Source organism: Typopeltis vanoorti, chromosome 12, assembly GCF_054136105.1.
Source record: "Typopeltis vanoorti isolate ZY-2024b chromosome 12, IOZ_Tvanoo_1.0, whole genome shotgun sequence".
In the NCBI taxonomy this organism is placed as follows: domain Eukaryota; kingdom Metazoa; phylum Arthropoda; class Arachnida; order Uropygi; family Thelyphonidae; genus Typopeltis; species Typopeltis vanoorti.
Window position 1 is genome coordinate 41,583,084 of NC_143560.1, and position 22,957 is coordinate 41,606,040.

The 22,957-nt window shown below is 34.5% G+C and overlaps 1 protein-coding gene across 6 annotated transcripts in view; it reads left to right on the forward strand.

Moving 5' to 3' along the window:
* The window catches only part of LOC150100731 (plexin-A2-like), a 992,258-nt gene that overhangs the window by 584,044 nt on the left and 385,257 nt on the right, over positions 1-22,957 (forward strand). For all 6 annotated transcript variants that reach the window (XM_090402045.1, XM_090402043.1, XM_090402046.1 and 3 more), the window contains one exon: positions 18,165-18,347. In XM_090402045.1, coding sequence (XP_090258171.1) covers positions 18,165-18,347 — 183 coding nt within the window. The remainder of the gene's footprint in view (positions 1-18,164; positions 18,348-22,957) is intronic.

Below are 22,957 nucleotides of genomic sequence, written 5' to 3' on the forward strand. Positions count from 1 at the left end.
ACCCACTGCTAATGCCTCTAAGTGCATCTGTAAGGTTCCCCATTGTAGATACGATTGAATGAAATGCCTCGCTAGTTCGTTAAGGAATGTTAAAGTTTCACATTTTACACTGTCCAGTGAAAATAATTGTGGACCTCAACGTAATAAACCATCTGTTTTGAATGCGATTGACATATTCATTAATGAACTAGTGAAATCAACTTCCGGGAATAATTTTACTGTTACCAAAGTGGTATTATTCAGATCATTGCTTGCATTCTACCACACACAAAAAGCGGGAATTAGCTGCCGGTCTAAATACATATATGCAGGCACGTCTGTTGTGCTTGAAAGATATGGTCACACATGTAAAAGCCACTGAGCTTATCGAATACATATAAGTGCATAGCTGTGAAGTACATAATCGATTTGTGCCTTCAGAACGATTAACTGGACAGCGAGAAAGAGCAGGATGGAAGGAGTTCAGAGCAGCCTTCTTTATCTGTGTCGATTTCAATTGTCATCATTCTGAGTGGTTGAACTATAACTTCGGGATCAATAGAAGTGGCACAGCTGCGAAGGCTTCTGCATACACAGCAGATCTCACCCAGTCGATATCGTTCCTTACTCCGATCTTTCTAGTTTGGCTTGATTTTCCACATGGTACAAGCGCCGAGTATTATAATCGCACAATCTTTCTTATATTGTGCTTTATATCGTTTATATTCTTTACAGATGGTTTGTTTGTTCAGCGAAGCCGATAAAATGAAGCTACTTGGTTTTTTACATTATTTTTGTGCATTTCATCTAGCTGAATAATTGGTATCTAGTGATGAAATTTGTATTTCATCCCCCAATCAGACAAACTGGCTAGAAGAACACGCGTAATTTACATATAAAAGTACTTGGTAAGCACGGGGCTTAAACACCTTATTCTAGAATTATAGTTACGAAATCCAAGGATAACTCAAATTCAAAACAACCTTGCCAGGTTCGTGAATTCCTAAAAGGATATATTTTAGAAATTTTTTGAAATTTTAGAACCTTCTGCACCTTGAGATAAATGCTAATTTATGTACTAGCGAAATTGAGATTTTATTTTGCTGAATGCTGTGATCACTCAGAATTTAAATTTTAATTTAATGAATCTCTTACATTGCTCATGTTTATTTTTGCATTATATACCAGGTTTAAAATAGCTTGGTATCTTTAACATATATAGTGTGTGTGTGTGTGTTCAACGTAAAAAAAAAAAAAAAAAAGAGATCCATTTCAGGAAGAGAATAATTCCAACTACTGTCTTTTGCCAATCACAACGCCTACGAACTAAAACTTAAACAAGCGAAGACCCCCTCCTTTAGTGGGGAAAACATGTTTTATTCCCTTTCAGGCTTATTGTAACTATAAGGTTTAAACTGAAAGGGAGTTAGTTTTCTCATACTGAGATGCCAGGATTTTTCAACCCGCAAAACAGACAAACCTGCCAGACTCATATGCAATCTTCTTCTTCGTCTATGATCTCTTATGCTTTTAAGCTTCGAGATTTTACCAAAGAGATTTCCATGCCGTCCTGTCCAAGGTTTGTTGTTTTGCTTCTTTCCAGTTAATTCCCTTTTTTTCCAATTTTTCTTTAATTTCCTTTTGCCAACCTTTCCTGGGTCTGCCTATGTTTCTTTTTCCTATTTTCTGGCTTTCGTATAAGTTTTTGCTATTCTTCCATTCGATTAAGATGTCCAAACCATCTCATTTGGACTTGTGTTATGAATTGATTCAGATGTGCAACTTGAAGGCTGTCTCTTATGGTTTGATTTCTTATTCGGTCTAGTCTTGTTTTTTGTGCCACTTTCCTGAGATATTTCATTTCAATTGTTAGTAGTTTATTTTTGTTTCCTGTTGTTAAACGCCAAGACTCACAACTGTATGTTAATGTTGGTAGAAACACTGAACGGTACACTGCCATTTTGGTATTTTGGGTAACTTCTTTCTTGTCTAGGAGTGGGCCTTTCATTGCATAGAATAGCTTTGTTCCCCCCTCTTATCCTGTTGTTAATTTCTGTGTCTAGTCTACCATCTTCTTATATATATGATCCCAAGTATTTAAAGGAGTGGACTTGTTCCAGTTGGTGATTCTCTATTTTTATTATGTGTTTTTGTTGGTTTCTAGATATGATCATTGTTTTAGTTTTATTTATATTTATGGTCATATTCCTTTTCTTTGTTTCTTCATACCAAATGTTGATATTGTACTGCAGATCTTCAGCTGTATTTGCTGGAATCACTACATCATCTGCAAAAGCCATGTATGAAATCCTGGTTTCTTTCAGTTTCCTGTATCCTAGGTGGAACTTTTTTGTTTGGCATGCCTTTAAAATTTCATCCATTACTACGATGAAGAGAAGAGGGCTGAGGATACAGCCTTGCCTCACTCCTACATTTGTTTCAAATTCTTTTGATCTATTATTACAGGTTCTTACATAATTTCTATTACTTTTGTAGAGGCTTTGTATGGCTGCTATTAACTTATCTTGTTTTTCTTTAATGTTTGCCATATTAAGTGTCTGGGAACTCCGTCAGAGGCCTTTTCAAAATCTATAAAACATGAATGTAGCTCTTTTCCATATTCCAATGTTTTCTCTGATATTTGACTAAGACTGAAGATAAGATCCTGCGTGCTTCTATTTTTTCGAAAGCCATATTCCATTTCATCCAGTGTATCCTCTATTTGATTCCTAAGCCTCGCTTCTAAAATACGGGTATATAATTTTCCTGGAACGCTTAAAAGCGAAATTCCTCTATGGTTTTCACATTTGCGGTTGTCTCCTTTCTTAAATATAGGGATTATTATAGCTACTTCCCAGTCTTTGGGAATAATTTTCTTTTTCCATACAACATTGAACAGGTGTAAAAGAAATTTTATGGCTTTCGTTCCTAAATTCTTTACCATATCTGGTGTTATTTGGTCATGGCCTGCTGATTTGCCCAGTTTTATTTTATTTATTGCTGTTAACAGTTCATTTGCATGAATTTCTTCACTCTGATCTTCTATTTTGCTTGTGTGTCTTGCTCTTAGGGTTCTATTTTTTCCGTGTCCTGCATCTTCCAATAATTCTTGAAAGTACTGTTTCCATCTTTCCATGATGTCTTTGGAATTTGTGAGTAACTTTCCATCCTTATATTTGATAAACTTTATGGGGCATTCTTTCTCTGACTTCATTCTTCTTAAAACATTATAGAAAAGTTTTTGGTTTCCTTTAAAATTTTGTTCTAAAGTATGTCAGAAATCTTCCCAGCATTTTCTTTTTTCTTCTTTCACTAAGGTTTTAACTTTATTTCTTTGGTTGTTGTATAGTTCTCTATCAACCTGCAGCTTTGATGTTATATATCTCTTCCATAATTGCTTTTTCTTTTTAATTTCTTCTTTTAGTTCTTCAGTCCACCAGGGTGTTTTATGTTTCTTCTGTTTATTATTTAATGATACACCACAAATTTCTTTGCTTGTTTCTAGAAGTGTTTTGAACCTGTACCATAGGTTTTCTACATCTTGGTCTTCATATATCTCTTTCTACTTCTTTCATCTTCTCTTCTATTTTACTTTTATACTCAATGGTTGTTTCTTCTTTCTTTAGTTTGTAGTTCTTTATCTTAACATTTATTTCCTCGCTACTTTTTCTACATTTTTCAACTTTTATTTTATGGATTGTTTCCAATACTAATAAGTAGTGGTCACTGCCTATTTCAGGACCTCTGTAGACTCTTGCATTTTTTGTATACTTCCAGTACGATCTGCTTATGATGGCGTAGTCGATTATAGATTTTTCGTTTCTATTGGACTCTTTCCTGGTAAACTTATGGATTTCTTTATGCTTGAACATAGTATTCGCTATTACTAAATTATTTGTAAGGCAAAGATTTATTTTTTTTTCTCCATTATTCCGGGTTATTTCTCCTTGTGATCCCAACACTGTTTCGTTTCTTCATCTACTTGATTCCCTACCCGGCCATTAAGGTCTCCTAGTAGTATGATATGCCCTTGAACTTCAATTGTTTTTTGTAAGAATTCATCTTTAATTTCTTTATTAGCATTATCGTTTGGACCATATGCAACAATTACAGTGAATACTTGGTTTTCTGATTTAAAATCTATAGTGCTGTCAACAACCTTTCATTTATTAGTTGCCATTTAGTAATACATTCTTTGAGATCTGGTTTAATTATGCAAGCTACCCCTTGTTTTCCCTATTCTCTTGGGTTTACCCCTGAATAGAAAAGTATATACCCATCTTTCTTTTTGTTTCTGTGACTGCTAGCAGATCCAATCTTGATTTTTTTTAATTCATCTATTAATTCGTTTTCTTTTCCATGTAGACTTTTAACGTTCCATGTTCCGTATCTCATGTACCCTTTTCCTCGCTTTGTCGTTAACCATTTAGGCAGTTCGGCTATCTCTTTGTTATTTCTTTTAATGCGTGAAATTTTAAAGTGTGCAGGGGATTAGCCTTCAGCACCCGAGACTGGTGGTGGGACTGCCACCTTCGAGGCCCCCCAGACCGGCCTATGAGGGAAGTGCTATCCTGTTGGTCCGCGGGAGGTATTTTATTTCCCTCCTACCCTTCATAGTAAACCATGACGAGCATTCCCCGATCCGCCACCAGGGGACGCGCCCGATGGGGGTTACAGGTGTCCCCACACGGGCATATGCAATCAGCAGATGTAATACACTGGTCTTATTTGCTTCGGTTGTTATTCAAAATAATCCAAAGTATCAGTTGGTATTTTTTGAGCTGCTCGCGCTATTAATTTACTGTCTGGTGTGGAATTACTTCTTATACACACCTGACAAGAAATACTAAATGCACGGTGGTGGTGGTGGTGGGGGGGGAGTGTCTGGAAAGTTTTGATAAACACCTAGCACAAAAATGCTATTAAAGCAACTGATATGTTCTTTCTTGTAGTAAGAAGACAAAATTCATTAATTTTTGTTCTAGATGTTTATGAGAACTTTCCAACCCTCGTACATGTCGCACATTCCCCCCCCCCCCCCCATCTTACCGTGACGCAGTCAAGAGACTCCGTAATTGAAATGCTATAAGAGCCAGTGCAGTTTCGCCACCTTCCAAAAAATATAATTTTCGCGTTGCTGCAATGATGATGAGTTTGATAATTTCCGACTATGATTAAGCATCCCATATAAAATCCTTAGCTTGTCCTCATGTTTAGATGGAGAACGTTTTGGAAATATCCATTCTAAAGTGGAATTCGCAACTCCGTTATCCATTAGGTCACGGACTGCTAACAAGAGATCAACAAAGTTTTCGGTTTACCCATTCTCATACCTGAATTGAGGTTTTGTATTAAATTTATGCACCCTTAAAATAATAGAACAACTACTTTCTACATGCCTCTAAACTGAACACTTTGAAATAAACAAAAATTATAATGTAAAAAAAAAAACGATGAAAAGTTGGTCGAATATTGTAGAGAATTCTTGTTTAAATAAGAATCTTTTTTTTTTCACATGACATTATTCGTAAAATGTGCGCTTTATTTGAGAAAACAAATCTAACTACGTGCTGGTCAGTTACACGCGGAGCATCGTATCTATTAAATATGCGATTTAACAGATTTTTCACTTTAACAGAGTTAAAAGTTAATAATTCAAAGACGGAAAGAACCCTACTGAAAAACTTCAGATATAAAGCAATATTTTTCTCTGTTTGAAAAAAAACGAGAAGTGCGCATTTATCATCCAAGACGATCAGTGATTAACTTTTAATGAAAACTTTAACCACATGGTAACTTTTCCGATTCTCTCAGTGGTCGGCGAGTGGGTTTTTTTTTATGTATTTTTTAAAGTAGCCTAATCCGTTTCATCCTTAAGAATTGTTGACAGATGTATGTGCTCCCACGATGGTGCACAGATAGTGGGTTGGAAATGGCATCGAGGAACTTCATCCTCTGAAACGTACTTTAGATTTTCTTTTTAAATGGTCTTTTATTAAATTTTGATTCCAGTTGGAGTTGGAAATTTGACCTGTCTTCGGAGGAGGTCAAATTTCATTTCCATAATTCCGTGTTAGTCGACTGAGTTGTACTGTAACTGCTTTAAATTCTTTTACAGCCTTTTATAATTTTTTTTTTTTGAATTTTTGTTAACCGTCTTTTATTTTTAATATAAAAGATAATCCATATAAATTCAAGCTATCAACTTATTCTGAATTGACAGTTACTACATACACTTAAAAACTCGTTAGGCAAAAACTTAACAAAAATACACATTCTGATTTTGCGAACAGTAATAGCAAACAAGAATAACTTAAGTTATACTTCCGAGATTTAGAGTTTGTTTGTAATTAAATGATGCCGTTTACATACTCTATGTTGCAGTTTATTTTCAACGTCGAACTCTTGAATCAGTTCATTTGTATTAATTTTAGAACTTTTCGGTCAAATACTAGACTTATTAAACAGCGGTCTTTATTGTGCTCTCAAGATGTTTGTATCTCACGTTTTCTTATCTCTAAATGTCAGTTATAAGCCCAATCGTCCATATTAGTCCGCAATTATGTTTGAAATTTTCCTATATTATAATTACAAGAGTTTTTACTTAATCAACCATCATGCTATTCAAATGTCTTTCCCATCATCGGCTCACAGATTAACTCATCTAGCCACCATTAAACTACACAGTCTGACTTCTTTACCAGACAATCATCGTCCTTTTTAAATTCCCAGAGCTGTCAATTCCTAGCACTAAATCAGATTCGTGGTCCTGAGGTACACCTGCTTCCATTATTTTTTTTGTTGTTATTCTATCCTCAAAATCATTGAAATTTGCACCCACAATAATAGCATTCTTTTGATATTAAATTGCTTGATCGCAGAAGATCTTGAACATTCAGGCTTTCCATTAATTTCATGTTAATCGTTCTATTTTGTTTTTCTGTTCATTAAGTAGCTCATCGCTAACGTCAAATGTAATTACTCATCTCATTATCTAATCACATGATGACAATTACTAGCTGAATAGACTTCTTTCAAACTAATTTTCGATGACTGCAGATGTAAATTTCCTCATTTATCTATATCAAGAGTTGGTACATTAAAAAATACAAAGGATATTTAAGAAAATCGTTAATTAAAAGAACTTGAAAAGAAAATGCGTTATATATTCATACCTATTGGTTTGCGATTCTAATGATGACTCAATGCATCACTGTAGATAAATATATTAATGATTTTTACCCATGCATAAAGTATCAGAGTATCATATTTCCTGTACTTGGAAAGTCTGTCCATCGTTCTATTTGCGATATATGTTATCGAACTAAATTGTTAGCGATGTTATCGCCAGAATTTTAATACGTTACACATTGGAAAGTTTCTTTCTCATCCTCTCCCCCCAACCCTCTTACTTCCTGCTGTGTAATCCACTACCGTTAGGTTGCTCTGTAAGGTATTTGTTTGCTATATTCCCGACTTGTGCTCACCATCTTTTCCTGCTCCCCTGGCTAGAGGGTTGTCCTTTCTAATTCCCCCCTCCCCCCACTACAAGAGAAAGGGAGGGCGTGGGGCTTACGCTAGTACGGGATCACTGGCTTGGGCAATTGTCGAAAGGTTTTCATGAAGTGTACCGTTTGGCTGTAAGTGACTGGCAGCTCTGCTACACCTGATCCATATTCATTAAGTCTGTCAGGTGGGGCAAGTGAAGATCCATCCATATCCATTAACAGTGTCAGACGACCGGCAGTGGAGTTTTATTTGGACTGCTGCCCGTCCATAATGGACGTATTGATTGTGTTGGGGATTACCGCTTCCTATCGCTACAGCCATGGGGACTTTGCCGGGGCCCCAATGAAAGCCCCATCTTGCAGTCTACGAAGCAATTTAACAGCCTCTGTTTCTATGGTTGGTGGTCTCTGGTACTGGGTGATTGTGGTGACATCTGTCGAACGTTTTGAACACATCTTTTTCAATTAGGTGAAAACCAGATTTCGAAACATTAACTGCAGATATTAATAATTCGTTTTGTTATTTCTAAAAATATAGATTATATTTAGTTTTTGCATCACGTGTTATGTTGAGAAAGAATTATATGCGATATCAATCGAATGAAATATTCACAGCGAATGTTAACGTCGCACATCTGCGTTTGTTCCCGCACTTTGTTGCTTAGTAGTTTATGCCCTTGCGTGAAATTACCTTCTTCTTGTTTACAATTGTTAGATCCCAGATGCAGTGCTATTTGTTTGGAAAGTGGCTCACATAAATTGGATTACAACGAAGCTTAAGTTCTATGCCACGTTTTCCCCATCGACTAGCCGGAATACCGAAGTAATATACGTACCATGAGATGGCATGGAAATGTGCTGATTCGATGGAGCATTTTTTCGTTTCGTAATTACATTGGCGTGCAGCACAATTGGATAACTTGCCTTTCGTCGCATACAGTAGTATCCCTAGATTTCCCACATCGCCTGACGTCATAAGTATTTTTCTGGAAAAAAAAAAAAAAATGCTGTAGCTGTGAAATATCTATTCTGTACTTAATATTTGCAAAACTACAACTGTATTCCAAACACGGCTTCACCTGACTGTTCATAAAAATCGCTTGCTCACCAGTCGAAATAAGTTTTTAATGACTTTATCTTGTCGATGTTGTTAATATTTTTCCCATATTAACTTGTATTCTTCTTAGTTTATATCATATAGGAAATATCGTTTATGTTCACATTTAAAAATGTCTAATCACTGATATACTGCATTACTTTCGCATATTCTGTTAACAAATACTGTATTTGCTTAAAGTACAATGTCCTCTGCTGGCGATGCCGAAAATTTTCAGAGTTACTGACACGTTGGAAGCATTGTCCTGGTCGTTTTGGAATGAATAGATGTGATGCATATGAACTACGATCAATATCATGATCGTGCACTGATTTCTCGATTCAGATTTTGTAGATGAAATACTAGCTGTGACAAATGTTGATCCAAAAATAGTGAGAAATTTGGTTCTACCATAATAAACTTCATCTGGATACTACTGAAATTCTTCCATAGCACGTCCCGAAGTCTATTCGATATACGTACGTGCTTTGTTGAAAACGTGTGTGGTTCGAATCTCTTCTAGGGGGCTGGAAGCTTTGCAAGTGAAGGCGAGTTAGCCGTCTTATAAGATTGCGACGTTAGATTTTCTCTCGCAAAATAGATAAAGTGTAAACTCAGATAATTTAGCATACCAGTATGGTTTTTATGACCTAAGTAACTTCGGTGACAATTAATCCCACCCAATACCGAACTTAGCGTTACAGTAACAAAACTTAATTTTAAACTGCGAAATGAATCTGATAGTAAAACCAACTTCTCATCCGCGTACTTTTTACATGATAGGAACTGCAGGCCTAATTTAAAAATTCACTGTGTGGAGATTGAAAACTTAAAATAGGTTTAAAAACCTATTTTAAGATGTATCTACCATCTAACTTAAGATGATAGCCATACATTATAGATATAGCTCTTAAGATTCATAATAGTTTTCTAAGTAAATATTTAAAATATAATTTTAAAAAATTAACGTTAAAAACCGAATAAAAAAAATATAAACTACCTAGGAATTACAGAAGAATTTTCCTGCTAAGATTTCTGTTAGCTACTTTAAAAGAAAATAAGAACATTTGCAGAAGAGGAAACTTGGAAGAACAAACTTGAAGGTTCAGAATCAGATTTTTATTTTAAGACAAATAGTCGAGAAATCGTGAGAATATATATTAAAAAAAAATTATATTTACTTTATATATATCTGGAAAAGACATACGCAAAAGTGCCCAAGAGAAATTCTAATATACTTAATAGAATATTATGCTGAATATTTCAATTCAGTAGTTAAAAGAATTGAAGGACGTACAGGGAAAAATATTTGATATAAATCAAGGTGTAAAACAAGGATACACGTTATGGATCACATTATGAAAGAAAGTGACATTAAAACTGATGCCACAAAGTTCAGCTCTTATGCAAATTATGTATACTCCTAATTAAATCGATTAAAAGTTTTCAGATTCCTCTAACTAAACCGACTAACAATTATAACAAGTTGGATATTAAAATTAAAATCAGCAATAAAAAAGAAACTGTGAATATAGTTAGGGACATAGAAGGTATCAGTTGTATCCTGAATTTAGAACCTATAGAATAAGTAAAATATTTCAGATATTTAAGAATAACTTACGGAGAAATTAGTTTTATACAAGACGGCGTTCATACCAGTTGTATCTTATCGAACTGAGAGTTGGATTAGAAATAAAACACTTGATCAAAGACTGGAGACTATAGGTATGAGAGTTCTGAGGGGGAAAAAAATAGGGAAGTTAACAACAGATGACCATCAGTGGCAGATTATCATATTTAAAATAAATATATTAGAAAGGAACTTGATAAGAATGTATACAAGCAGAATTAATCTAAGGGTGGTTATAGTAACTTAAATTGAATGGGAGAGGCAAGGTTAGTAACAGGTTTTTGTATCAGGATACAGTAAAAAGATCCAGAGGACGACCAAGATCTAGGTGGATTGATGGATGCCAAAATTGGTTACTATATTGGGAACCTGAAAAATAAGATTACTTTGCGGGGGAAAATGTTAATAGGAAACCAGTAATTTGCAAACCTAATCATGTAGAACTATCTTGTAACATGCTATTTTGTACAACTCCTTACGGTACATATCAGAAATTTGGTGGTGATTAAAAAAAAAAAAAAAAAAAAAAAAAAAATTATTTGCCGAAATTGTTTAAATTGTGTTTGTCGAAGAATGTGTAGTGTATGATACGCTTTCAATGACATGGAATATTTAGTTTGTGCTACACGAGCGCTTTCATTTTTTGATGCTTGCATACTGTATTTCTTTTCGGGTACAGTTAGCACACTTTATCCACTTTCGGTCTTTTTAACAAGAATTCGTAGTTAAGGGAAAGAAAGTACATAAAATGTATTAGCAGGTGTTTGAATTATTCCTGGAATAATTATTCTGAATGAAAGCGACTTATTCATTGTGATTCGATGGATCTGATATTAAGCATGGCCAAATCAAACCCTATTTGAACATATTATTGGAATATAAATTGCAATTGTTGAATAATCCATTGATTAGTCAGATTCTGCAATGAAAAATGCGTAGTTTTCTAAACAATCGTTTACCTGCAAATGAATGTATAATGAAAAAGACTAGAAATTGAGAAACAAAATTAGGGCCTTTAAGTTTCATAAATATCAGTATATAAAGTGTGAAAATTGGATTGTGTGGTGGAGGTTTTTCATTCATCGCTATAGACGTGTCAGATGGTCTTCGCATCCCACGTAAAACCTTTTTCCTTCAAAAGCTGCGATCCATTCTTCTCCTCACGAGATGACAAAGCTGCTTACCGGTAAATAAACATTAACCGTTAGCCTGATAATTTTACTTTTCTCCCTTCGACTCGTTTCCTTTTGAAAACTTCACCGCTTCTTTCGGCTTCTCGTATCATTTAATGCTGCTTGATTTTATTAACATGGCGCTGCAGTCGAAATGTGAGCCCTGTAATTTGTCAGGCTTGACTGTCTGAGAGTCATTCTCTCCCTCTGTTTTATTCATGCTGCATCGAAGCCGAAACTACTGTCAAAGAAACCATCCATTTCCGTACAAAAAGTGCCTTAGGAAAAAGTATAAGGTCTAATCTCCGTGTATCATTAGGTTTCGTGGCAGCTGTAGTGAAAACAAAAAAAAAAAAGAAAAAAAAAAGATAATAGAGTACTCAGGAAAGATTATGAGCACATCAAAGACATTATGAATTTCCTGCGTTCCTCCTTCATTCTTACACTCGTGGCCATTTTTTAACGTTCGCTCCGATTCCTCTTGCAAATGAATAGGAGACAAGTAAGGCTCGAAAACCATCGTAATGACAGCACCATCAGTGTTACGGTTCTCATTTGCGAAATTAACGATAGGAAAAACGACCGGGAATTTCGACTTGAATGTAGATAAGTGTTATTGAAAGCTGATCTGATTTTGAAACTTTAAATGAATACGCTCTTACCTGTTTGTTTGTTCCTCGGTCAGCTTTTTCTTCTTTGAAAATAGTAGCAGTAGAGAAGAAACGAATGTTCATGTCTTATTCGGTGGCAGAAAAGGAGATAATGAACTTCAGATGGTCTTTTTTTGTGTGTGTGTGGGGGGGGGGGGGTTCAAAGTAATCCTCCGAAGAAAGGGAGAAGAAAAAAAGTAAAAAACGTGTACTTTTAGCTACAGTCATTTCTGCTTGGTTTTGACATTTACTTCCTCCTTGATTCATATCTTATTCAAGAGTTTAGATAAACAGAAATAGCAGCAGTTTTTAAAATCCAAGATGCAGACTTTCCTAATTAATTTATTATTAATAAACAAAAACTTCCAAGGATCGCCTTGAAATATGCATTTACTGAGCATTTCAGGTATTTTTCAGTAATTTTTCTTTTTCTGTTATATGAGCAAAATTTAAATGACATAAGAATCAGATGCATTTAGTGTATCAAACATCACAAGACAGTCGCATCTAGCCTTCTGTAAATGTGACTGTCATTTTCTGCCCTTCATTTGGATTAAAAAATGTAGATTTTTTTTTTAATCCATGCCTTTTAATTAAAAGCTGAAGTTTTAGATATTAAATGTTGTCTTCTGTGTTTCGAAATCTATTCCGCTCATTTGACTCCCCAACTGTAAAAGAGCCTCTTCCACTTGTCACACACCTTTGTCATATCCTAATAATTACAATAGTTCTATATTTTTCTTCCTTTCATTCTTGAATACAAATGTTTTATGTCTTGATATTTGTTGGTCATCCATTCGAATCGCATAGTTTTATTTGTCAGTTATACATACGCCGTGTGTTTTTATTTTATCAAATTAATACGAAAACAACGATCCCAGACTGCTTATACTTGCCAATGAAAATTATTAAAATAAAGAATAAAATCCCTTATTTTATACTAAATAGCAAAAAAATAAAATAAAAATAAAAATTCTAAAACAATCGAGAACCTACAAAGGCAAACCTTTAGCATGAGCTTCCTTGATATTGTACTGATATATGTTTGCCGAAAATGTCCGTGACGTCGCCTTTTCAAATTAAGGATTTGATTTTAATAACTCGGGCTAATGAAACCTGTGAAAGAATTTCTCCCTAAACATGCTAACCAATTTTTGTTTGGGATCGATAAAGCATTAATTGGTAAATACAACTCCCCCCCCCCCTCCTAAAGTCAGTATTGGTAAACTGTCGGGAATACAAAATTATATCTTTATTTAAATTATATATTTATAATTTAAAAACTCCATTTGCTAATAGAAACCTAAATTCACTTCATCTGAGTCATATACTATTTTTGAAGTAGGGATGTGTATTTAGCGATAAACGACCCAGGCGCCTAAAGAGGCGAGATTTCGATACTTGTATGTATTTAGTTATGTTGTTATAAGTCGGATTTATTCTGAGAGGGTTGAAAGACATGCACAAGTGAATGGGAGAAAGACGCAGTAACTGATAACGAAAATCAATATACAGTAATGAATGAAATGTTTCAATTACCGGTACAATTATTTTAATGAAGCTTTTTAAAATTTCTTTCAAGTCGGTATCTTTGAGAGAAAGAGATGTTTACATCGCTACATTCCTGTCACAAGGAAGTCTTCTGTATTCAATTTGTAACTGTTAGTTGATTCGGGGTTTCTGCAGCTAATAGATATCGTTGCCTTACTTTATTCTGTTGGTCCAGAACACAATTGTAAACTGAATTAAACTTTTCTGTGAAAACTTGCATGAAAGTAATTATCTCTGCATTATTTTTTTTATTGTTTTAAAGATGACAAGCAGAAATCACAATAAAGGCTTGAATAATCAGTTTTGATTATTACTGATTGACGAAAAATAGTCACGTGAAGAACATTTCATATGCAAAAACTTATGTTTCAAAATTAAATTTATATAGTGATTAGCATACCATACTCTTCAATCAGCAGACTGCGGGTTCGTATCCCGCCTTAGTTTAAGAATGTCTGACAAAACTTTAGATGGGAGAGGAGTTTCTTTGTCTAATGAGACTCCCTCTGTGTTTATTATGGAGACTTCAAGTGGTTTTGAAAAAGTTCCATGTTTGGTCTTTAGAGCAGGATTATATATAGTTTATATAAAGGTACTGTATATCAGGATTACATAGATCTCTAGCTAGATCATATAAAAAATGAAAAAAACTAACCCCACTTACTGTACCCTAGGCTTAGCCTTTCGTGGGCTGCAGTCACATTAAAAAAAAAAGAAGCTTATTTTCTTCCTTAAACTATAATCATACTATACTTAAGCAAAAATTATGGATGGATCTTGCAAATCGCTGTAGCTTAGCACAGGGATCGCGGCCCATTGCCTGTTTTTGTTAAATCTCGCAATTCCTGGATATACGACGAATATCAGAAAAAAAATTTAAAAATCAGGCTGCGACCGCCGACAGGTGTCAGCGGTGGCAGCAGGTGTCACTGCAGGGAATGCAGCCCTACGGCTGTTTAAGTTTGGAATCTTTGCTCTGTACACCGCGCGCCATCTTAACCTAGATCCATAGAAGTATTCGTAAGGTCGGTCGCAAACGGAAATTCCACAATTCAGGTAAAGTATAACAACTAACATTTAAATTTTGATATCAGAAATTTTGGTATAGGAAGTATTATTTTACGATGCACTTCGAGAGCAGGGTGGTTTTAAAAGCCTTACCATAGTAGCTTATTATGGTACCATAATGATGTTATTCCATAATTCCGTGTTTTATCACTATGAGTTTCAGGCTTTGTATTTGTTGAGAAATTGAAATTTCTTTACAGCGAGTGTTTAATATATATTTTTTTCTTTTTTAATTTTATAAGACCGTGATAAAAGGTATAAGAACTTATTGAAGAGTGAATGATCTATTATTTTATTTTTTTTAACGATTAGTTGCGTAATTTAAACGACAAATAAGTGTTAAATATGCATTGTCAGCATATGAATACCTGAAAATACGATGATGATAATAATCGAGATACTTCACCATGTTAGGAGGGGGGGGCGAGGGATCATAATTACCTCCGGTAGAGGCGCTTCATAACGATACAAGAGCTATGAAATTATGTAATGGTGAACTTGAAAAGCCTCTGTAGCTCAGTCGGTATAGACGAAGCTCTTTGGCCTGAAAGACCTAGGTTCGATTCACGTGAGGAACTTTTATCTGGTCTCTTTCGACTAAAGGTGAGTTAGCCGGTTTCATTCGGAGGTAGAGGATTTTTTCACCTGGAAACTCTGGTTCATTCTCCCTCAGAACAGGCAAACGGGCCCCGTGAACACACACGGATTTACAGCCATGAATATTTACGACAATATGTGGAAGAGATAGGGTCCTCACCACATGTCGTTACGCCCATAGTTAACCATGAGTCACATCATGGTAGTCAACTTCCAGGATAGGAGATGGCATATGAATGGAAATGGTTAACTTCATAAGATAAATTCAATTTAATACTAGAATTCGAGATGACCAGAGTAGAAGATATTGTACGTACGTAATAAATCTAAATTGTCCGTACCATGGGCTGGCCATGCTAGTAGATTGCCGGACAGAAAAAGGTTCACAAGATTAAAGCACTGAGTGGACATCAAGATAAGGAAAGGTCGCCAAAGAATAAGATGGAGGGATGATCTGCAAAGGTTTGACAGGAGATGTTGGACATTGGCTAAAGACAGACAGTACTGGAAAGTTAAGGTGGGGACATATGTAGCAGTGGTGGAAAAGAGGCTAAAGGAGAACTAGTATTTTTACTAAACAGCAGCAGTTCATATTTAAGTCATACTTGTGAAAAATAAACCTTATTTTTTTTAATATTCAAAGTAGCAAATGATTTATTATTTGTCTATTATGCAGTTTTTAACTACTGTGACTCCCAGCTATGAGAAAAAGAGTAGGTTACTCATCAGTTCTTCTGATATGTTACAGTCAACTTTAAGAGTGGAATCTTGAAATATCTAAATTTAACAGAACAGATTTATATTTGGTAACCTGGATTTTTGCTTTCATATTATTGCAAAATCGGCTGGTAAAAGAAATAGCGTTGAGTGTGTGTGTGTGTGTGTGTGTGTGTGTATATATATATGCTTATGCCTGTCAGGTGATGAAACAATTCAACTTGATCTCAGAATATCCTGTGCATTCTTCAGAATGTCGAAGAAGAAAAATCGAAGGTATTAAATATGAATCTGTTTTATTAATTTTAGAGTGAAATATTGAAATAACTAAATTCAAGAGTAACAATATAGAGTGTGTGTGTGTGTGTGTGTGTGTATATATATATATATATTATTATTATTATTGCATTGTGATACGCCTTATGTGTTTTTTAACATAAAGGGCTGCGTAAGACATATTACAAATGAATAATGTAATATGCAAATACAGTAATTGTGCGTAGCCTTCGGTATTTTATTTTTCTGCTTAATTTTTAGGGTTATAGTGAAATTCCCGATTTCTTTTAACATAATAAAAAAAAAACAATAAAACGGCTAAAATACGATCAGGTCACGTCTTTTAAGTAGTGCAATATTGAAACTACCTTAACAAAACCACCCCTGTTTTGTTAATTTCTGAACATTATCCATTTCGTACCACTGAGTCAATTCCTTCGTTTCTTGTGTTGAATGGATAAACGGTGCAAAAGCATACGTACAATTCTCAAATATCAGTGCAATTTTTAAGTAACTTGCTTTCTTAAAGTCTTAGGGAATCTAGCAGGATAAAGAAGAGTTTATTTTACCAACTAACATTTCGTTGCAGTTGCCTTGGAACGACCAGTTTAGCTACTTACTAGCTTGTCAGAAGAACTCTTCTCCTAAGTAGGCAAAAACTCTTGATATGGCTGTACTTCTTTTATGTCGGCTATAAAAGAAGCTTGAGTTCACATCAAAGAACTGCGCTAGGATCTCTTACTTCTTTGATGTCAACTATAAAACCTTAATTTCGAAGAAGAAAGAATTTCTTTTTAATCGCCAAACTGTTAAACGCTTATGATCAAACGGCTACGTAGTTGGAAATAGTGTTGTTAGTAACTCTGCATCGATCCCTTAAAGCTTTCACACTTAAATCAGTCTTCATTGAGGACGCAGTTCCTTATTACAACAGTATGTAAGTATACTGTTGTTGTTAGTGGGAAAATTCTAATAGTCTGTAGATTATTATATTATTCGTTCTTCTGAGTAGCAGTGTACTTCTTCATTTGTGAAGAAGTACATTTCATAGAATAGAAAATACGATGATGATATATGCTCTTATAGAATTCTCTCATCATCCAGAGAATTGCCCGTGTGTGATAAACGCCAAGAACAAAAATTATATTAAAGCAACTCTTCTTAATATATCTTAAAAGAAAAGAACAAATTATTACAATTTCATGAAACATGGGGATTAAAGGATTTTAAGATATTAAAGCAATGATATAATATCATTTTTGATCTAGGTGTTTTTCAGAACTTTTCAGCCCCCCCCCCCCCCTGTATACACATTCTGAAGGAACATACTGTTATGCAGCTTTTATTTATTTTTATTTTTTCAGATAATACTTTCAATATTTCGGTCATTAAGATTCGACTTAGCAAATAATTAGAACGGTGTTTTATGGATTATTCCAGATTTATTTAATTATTATCTTGCAATGCTCGGATAATTGATCTGCGAACGTGGTATACATTGTATTGTCGGGCCGTTGTCCTTGCTGTATGACATGGTGTATACATGTAAGTGAATAGGGAAGCCAAGCCAATTTATGGAAATCCCAAACGCATGTATGTATAGATTTAAATATATAAAATTCTAAGCCAACTAGTTAACGTGGAGACTGAGTTAATAATAACCATTTGAGTACTTCTTGTAGTAATCTTCTGGAGATTGAATTCAATCTCCAGAAGATTGAATTCAGTTGAATCCATTACAAAGTATCTTAATTTTTTGTTTAAATTTAATTATTTTCTCGAAAATATCCTATTTCCATAAATAAATAAACACATTTAAATGCATTTCATTCTCTTCCATCTCAATTGCTTATTATATCAGTGCAATTCGCAATACTTGCCTAACTTCGCTTATTCTTATTCATCTGTTTATCTTTATAGCAACTTCAAATTAGTGATGACTTCTGTGGGCAGGACGTAAACACTCCCATTGGAGGAAGTATGCCAATAGAAGCTACTGCCGTTTTAGAATTTACTGGAGTTTTGTTGGCTGCCGTAGCAGCTACTTCAACCCACGATTACACCGTCGCTTTTCTGGGAACATCTACAGGCCATTTGATCAAGGTATGTTTGTTTTTGCTATTTTCTGAGATAATGGAATTGTCATTGCATGGAACATTGAAAAGGATAATAAATAATTTCAGTTTAGCTCTTGCAAGACAGAACACGATGTAAAACATAAAATTCCCCATCTTTGCGCACAGCAATATTGATAATTATTTCATCATTCTAATAAGTTCGTCATTCTACTAGAAATAATAACGTACTCACAGTTGAAATTTATTTAATAGACTAAATTAACTTTATCTACTTAGTATTATAATGAATAACATAGTTATCTCTTAATCAGCGTATTCATTTTTCATTGTGCATGTGATAGAATTGTGAATATTCACTATCAAAGTGAAAAATGTTTCATAATATATACATTAATTTGCATAACGAAAATGGAAATTATTAAATGAAAATTGGATAATTTGTTATTATTTTTACCTGTAGAAAAGTTGAAACTTCACCTTTTCTATATTAAAATTATTTATTAAAAGGATCCATTTAGATCAGAACATAGCCAAGGAGGGGGGGAAAGAAAAAAAACGACTGTATTTGCGGAATTTAGACTTAATATTCTCATTGAAAGTTTTGCAAATAATAAAGGGCACAAAATGCAAGGTGAAATTGGACTAATGATTACGATAAAAACACAAATAATGCGGGTAGTTTTCGGTATTGGGACCACATTATAGTGAAAATAAATAGTTTAATAAAAAATAAGCAATTAAAATTAATTAAAAATGTGGTCTCAATATCGAAAACTACCCACATAACTGCTAAACCACATTTGCAAACATAAATAATATTTGCATGATTCAGTTTAGTTTAAATCCTCAGTAATAAAACATTTCACGAAGCCAGATCCGAATGTAATGGCTGTTTTGCTTGTGGTGTTCGTTTTGGTCTTAAAAAAAATACTTCAGAAGTCGAGACGAACTTGAGTACACTTTGCCCATGCTTTCAGACATCGAAAAAACTAAGGCAAAACAAAACACGTTAAGCTTTATTGACTCACTACAGCAGACTGGCGCTGCATAAGGGATCAACGGCCTATGGCTTACCTTACATGAATTTGCGCAAAACTTATCCTAATAATGCGTGGTTTACATATTCATCCAGTCAGGATATTTTTTTAACATCTCTTCATTTATGTGAACTCCTGCTAATGAGGGACATGAGCGAAAGCTAACGTAAAGCTAGTTTTCAATTTGAGGCGCTCGTATTTATACCTTATTGCTTAGTAAATATTGTGAAAGACAAATATTGCTACTGAAATATTTTGTATCAAATCCCAGTTGGACATCAAATGCTTATTTTTTTTTTTTTTGTTAAAATCGAAATTCAGAAAATTAGCAATACCTTCTGAATGAGATTAGAATTTATGTATGAAATAGAATTTGACTGATGGGTGAGAAATTCATGCATTGTTCGAATGATGCTAAATTATTTTTAAAATCAAAGTAACAAATTACACGTCCGCTGTTAGTGAAATTATATTGATCTTTTGTAATGAGGCGTGTTAAAATTTGTGATACATCAATGTTCATCATTGAAGAACGACATATAAAATATATTGAGCTGCTATTTACAGAATGTATCATTTTATATAAACTCCATTAAAAAAATCGACTTACGAACACACTCCATTTTCAAGATCGGTAGAACATTTTGAAAACGTAATGCTTAACTTAGTATTGAATTTTAACATTTTTATACACGTGTATTAAAAAAAAAGTATTGGATGTTTGGAAGTACGAACAGGAACTTGATACAACTTCCTTTGGTGGCTTGATAAATAACTATTGCCGTTATGTGCGAGTTGTTTTTCTTACTATCCGAAGTTTTCTCATTAAAATCGTCGATATTGATCCATTCTCGTAAAAACAAGATGAATCTTTTATTATATTTCATCTCTTCCTTTCCTGGATTCGGTGAAACTTGGGTGGCTACTCTTGACATTTCCAAGGCATTTTGATCAATTCATGTTGGAGTTTAATGGAATGTTATCAGTACTGAGAAAGGATTAAAACTAATTTTAATGCTTCCAATATTTTGGTCTAAGTCACAGAGACATCTTCAGGAATTACAAAAAACTAATTGTAACAACACACACACAAATACAATACAACAGTGAGTGAAACTAAAGTCCTATCTAGGTGGTGCGTCCTCTATGGGCGTTTGCAGGTGGTCTAGGATGTAAAGAGGGATCTCTGATAACTAATGTTTCACAAATTTTGGGAAGTTTTATGCAACCATATTTGTTTAAATTAGGTTGATTCCTGAGTGCAGATGCAGATTCAAAGAACAGTCTTTTTTGAATTTACTATGGTGGAGCATGGTGGTTTTTTCAGGAAATCCTGTGGGTTGTATCCAAAACATGGTCTGCAAGGCCAGATTGACCATAATCGGATGGTTGCTGATCTGCCTGTCTGTCCGAAGTAAGCCAGTTTACAGGAACAAGGTACTCTATATACTCCAGGCACAGAGAGGAGGGAGCTGATCTTTGGTGGAACGGATAAGGGTAGAAAGTTTACGGTGGGGGCTTAAAAACTGTATGGAGGTTGTACTTTTTTAACGATCTGGCTAGTTTTTCTGATGTGCCACGGATCTAAGGTATGGTGATGGCATTTCTGTGAAGTCCTTCTGAAGAGATGATCGGGGAATGGGAAAGGACTCGATTATTTTTTTAATTCTGTAATCATTGTAGCCATTGGAAAGGAAGGTGTTGTGGTGTTTTGAGTTCGGTTGAAAGGGCAGTTTCGCTGGAACAAAGATTGTGGGCTCTATTGGTTAAAGTTTTAATAATGCCACATTGCTGAGAGGGGATAGTGGTGGGAGAATTTGCGAATGTATCTGCCTGTATGAGTAGGTTTTCTATATACAGAAAAAGAAAGGCTCAGTGCTGATAATATTCCATTAAAGCTCCAACATGAATTCTTCACAGCACTTAAGCCTCAAAATATTCGATATTTTGAAAAATCGAATTCGATATCTCTATTCGCAATAATGTACTTAATATTATATTCATTTCGTTAGAGAAAGAACTATAAAATCACTGGTCTTTTTTTCTTAATGCTCCTTGTAATGAATAAGTGCTGAAGAGTTTAATTTGTTGAAATTCCACCACCCCCACGTAGAACAAGATTGTCAACCTTCTTTTCGGTCTGCGGATATGCGTATTTGTTAGGAGGAGAAATATGATTTATATTAAAACCAAAAAAAAAAAAAAACTGCCTTCTAATTTAGCATTACTCGAAAAAGATCTAACAAGATTCCTTCCTTTTACCTAACGGAATTCCAACTTGGAGTGTTGTTCTTAGACAAGTTACGCTTGACAGAACCATACAGCCACAAAACCATCAAAGGCCTTAAAAATATTTTTGTTTCCACAGGAAGATATTCTAAGAAGGAATAATAAGGCAATACATAGGAAATAGTTAAGATAGCCACACATACGTTTTCTTAAAGTGTAATGTTTTTCTTGGTCTAATTCTGATTGATTTCAAACATGCACAAAGCGTTTTAACAATTCACCATTAGGATGAATCGTTGGCTCACAAGTGATTGATTGCGCTTTCTATTTCTGTACTCTTCCTCTCTTTCGACTTTTCCGGAACTATCACCATCGATCTTGTGGATTGTTACCGTTCGTAAAGCGATGTCCAGAAATAGTAATGCATCTAGCTTTGGGTAAGTATAAACACCTTTATACAGCAGTATCGCAATCTATTTTCCCCAGTGTTGCTTTGTGCTCAAGCGTTGTTAGTAATTTGGGCAATTTAGTTTCCTTGCCATGGCTTTGTATTCATATACCATACATCTTGTGTACTGTTTGAGTTCACCACAATGGAGTACACACCGCACAAGCTCAGGTTTGCTCACCTATTTGTCATTCCTTTGTGCTTATTCGATCACTTTATCTTTTTGGCATTAAGTTTTCTGCTTTTAGCTTATGCTTCTATAAGCAGCTTAATGGCTACTTCTTTGATATATATATGTAATTGCCTTTTCATTTTCTTATCTAACTTTGTTTCGCTTTGGTCTGCATTGTCATTTTAACCCTTAATATGTTGAAATCGGCATCATAATCCATTATATATTTTCGCATACAAAGCATACTTTTAATTTTATGGCGTCTCATTCTAGTGTAACTTCTAATTTAGTAATAACTTCATTGTCATAATGTATGATGCTTGACGTTTGATCAAAGAATTGAGGTTCCATATAACTGTAATTTTGGGTGAAATTATATTAATTATATACAGTGTATGTATCTTTACGAATAGATTTCATTTTAGAAACATGGAAGTTCGTGGAAGATGATACTTCACAATTTCGTGATATTTTTAAAGGCTTGCATTTTCTCAAAATGCGTGTAATAGATTCGTTCTCTTTTGCTGCATACGCATGTTAAAACTCCTGGCTGAATGTCTTAAGATGGGGAATCTGTATGTCAACCAAGGTTAGCTTTGTTCCCCTTACATGCTCTACTTCTACATTTAAAACATTCTGGGATAGTAGGGTCTGTGTCGCTATTAGTTTTACTAAAAAAGAGAAACCTAAGCTGATGTTTTTGAATCCTTGAGATAAAAGCCTTCGGAACGAACAGCAATCCTCTGATG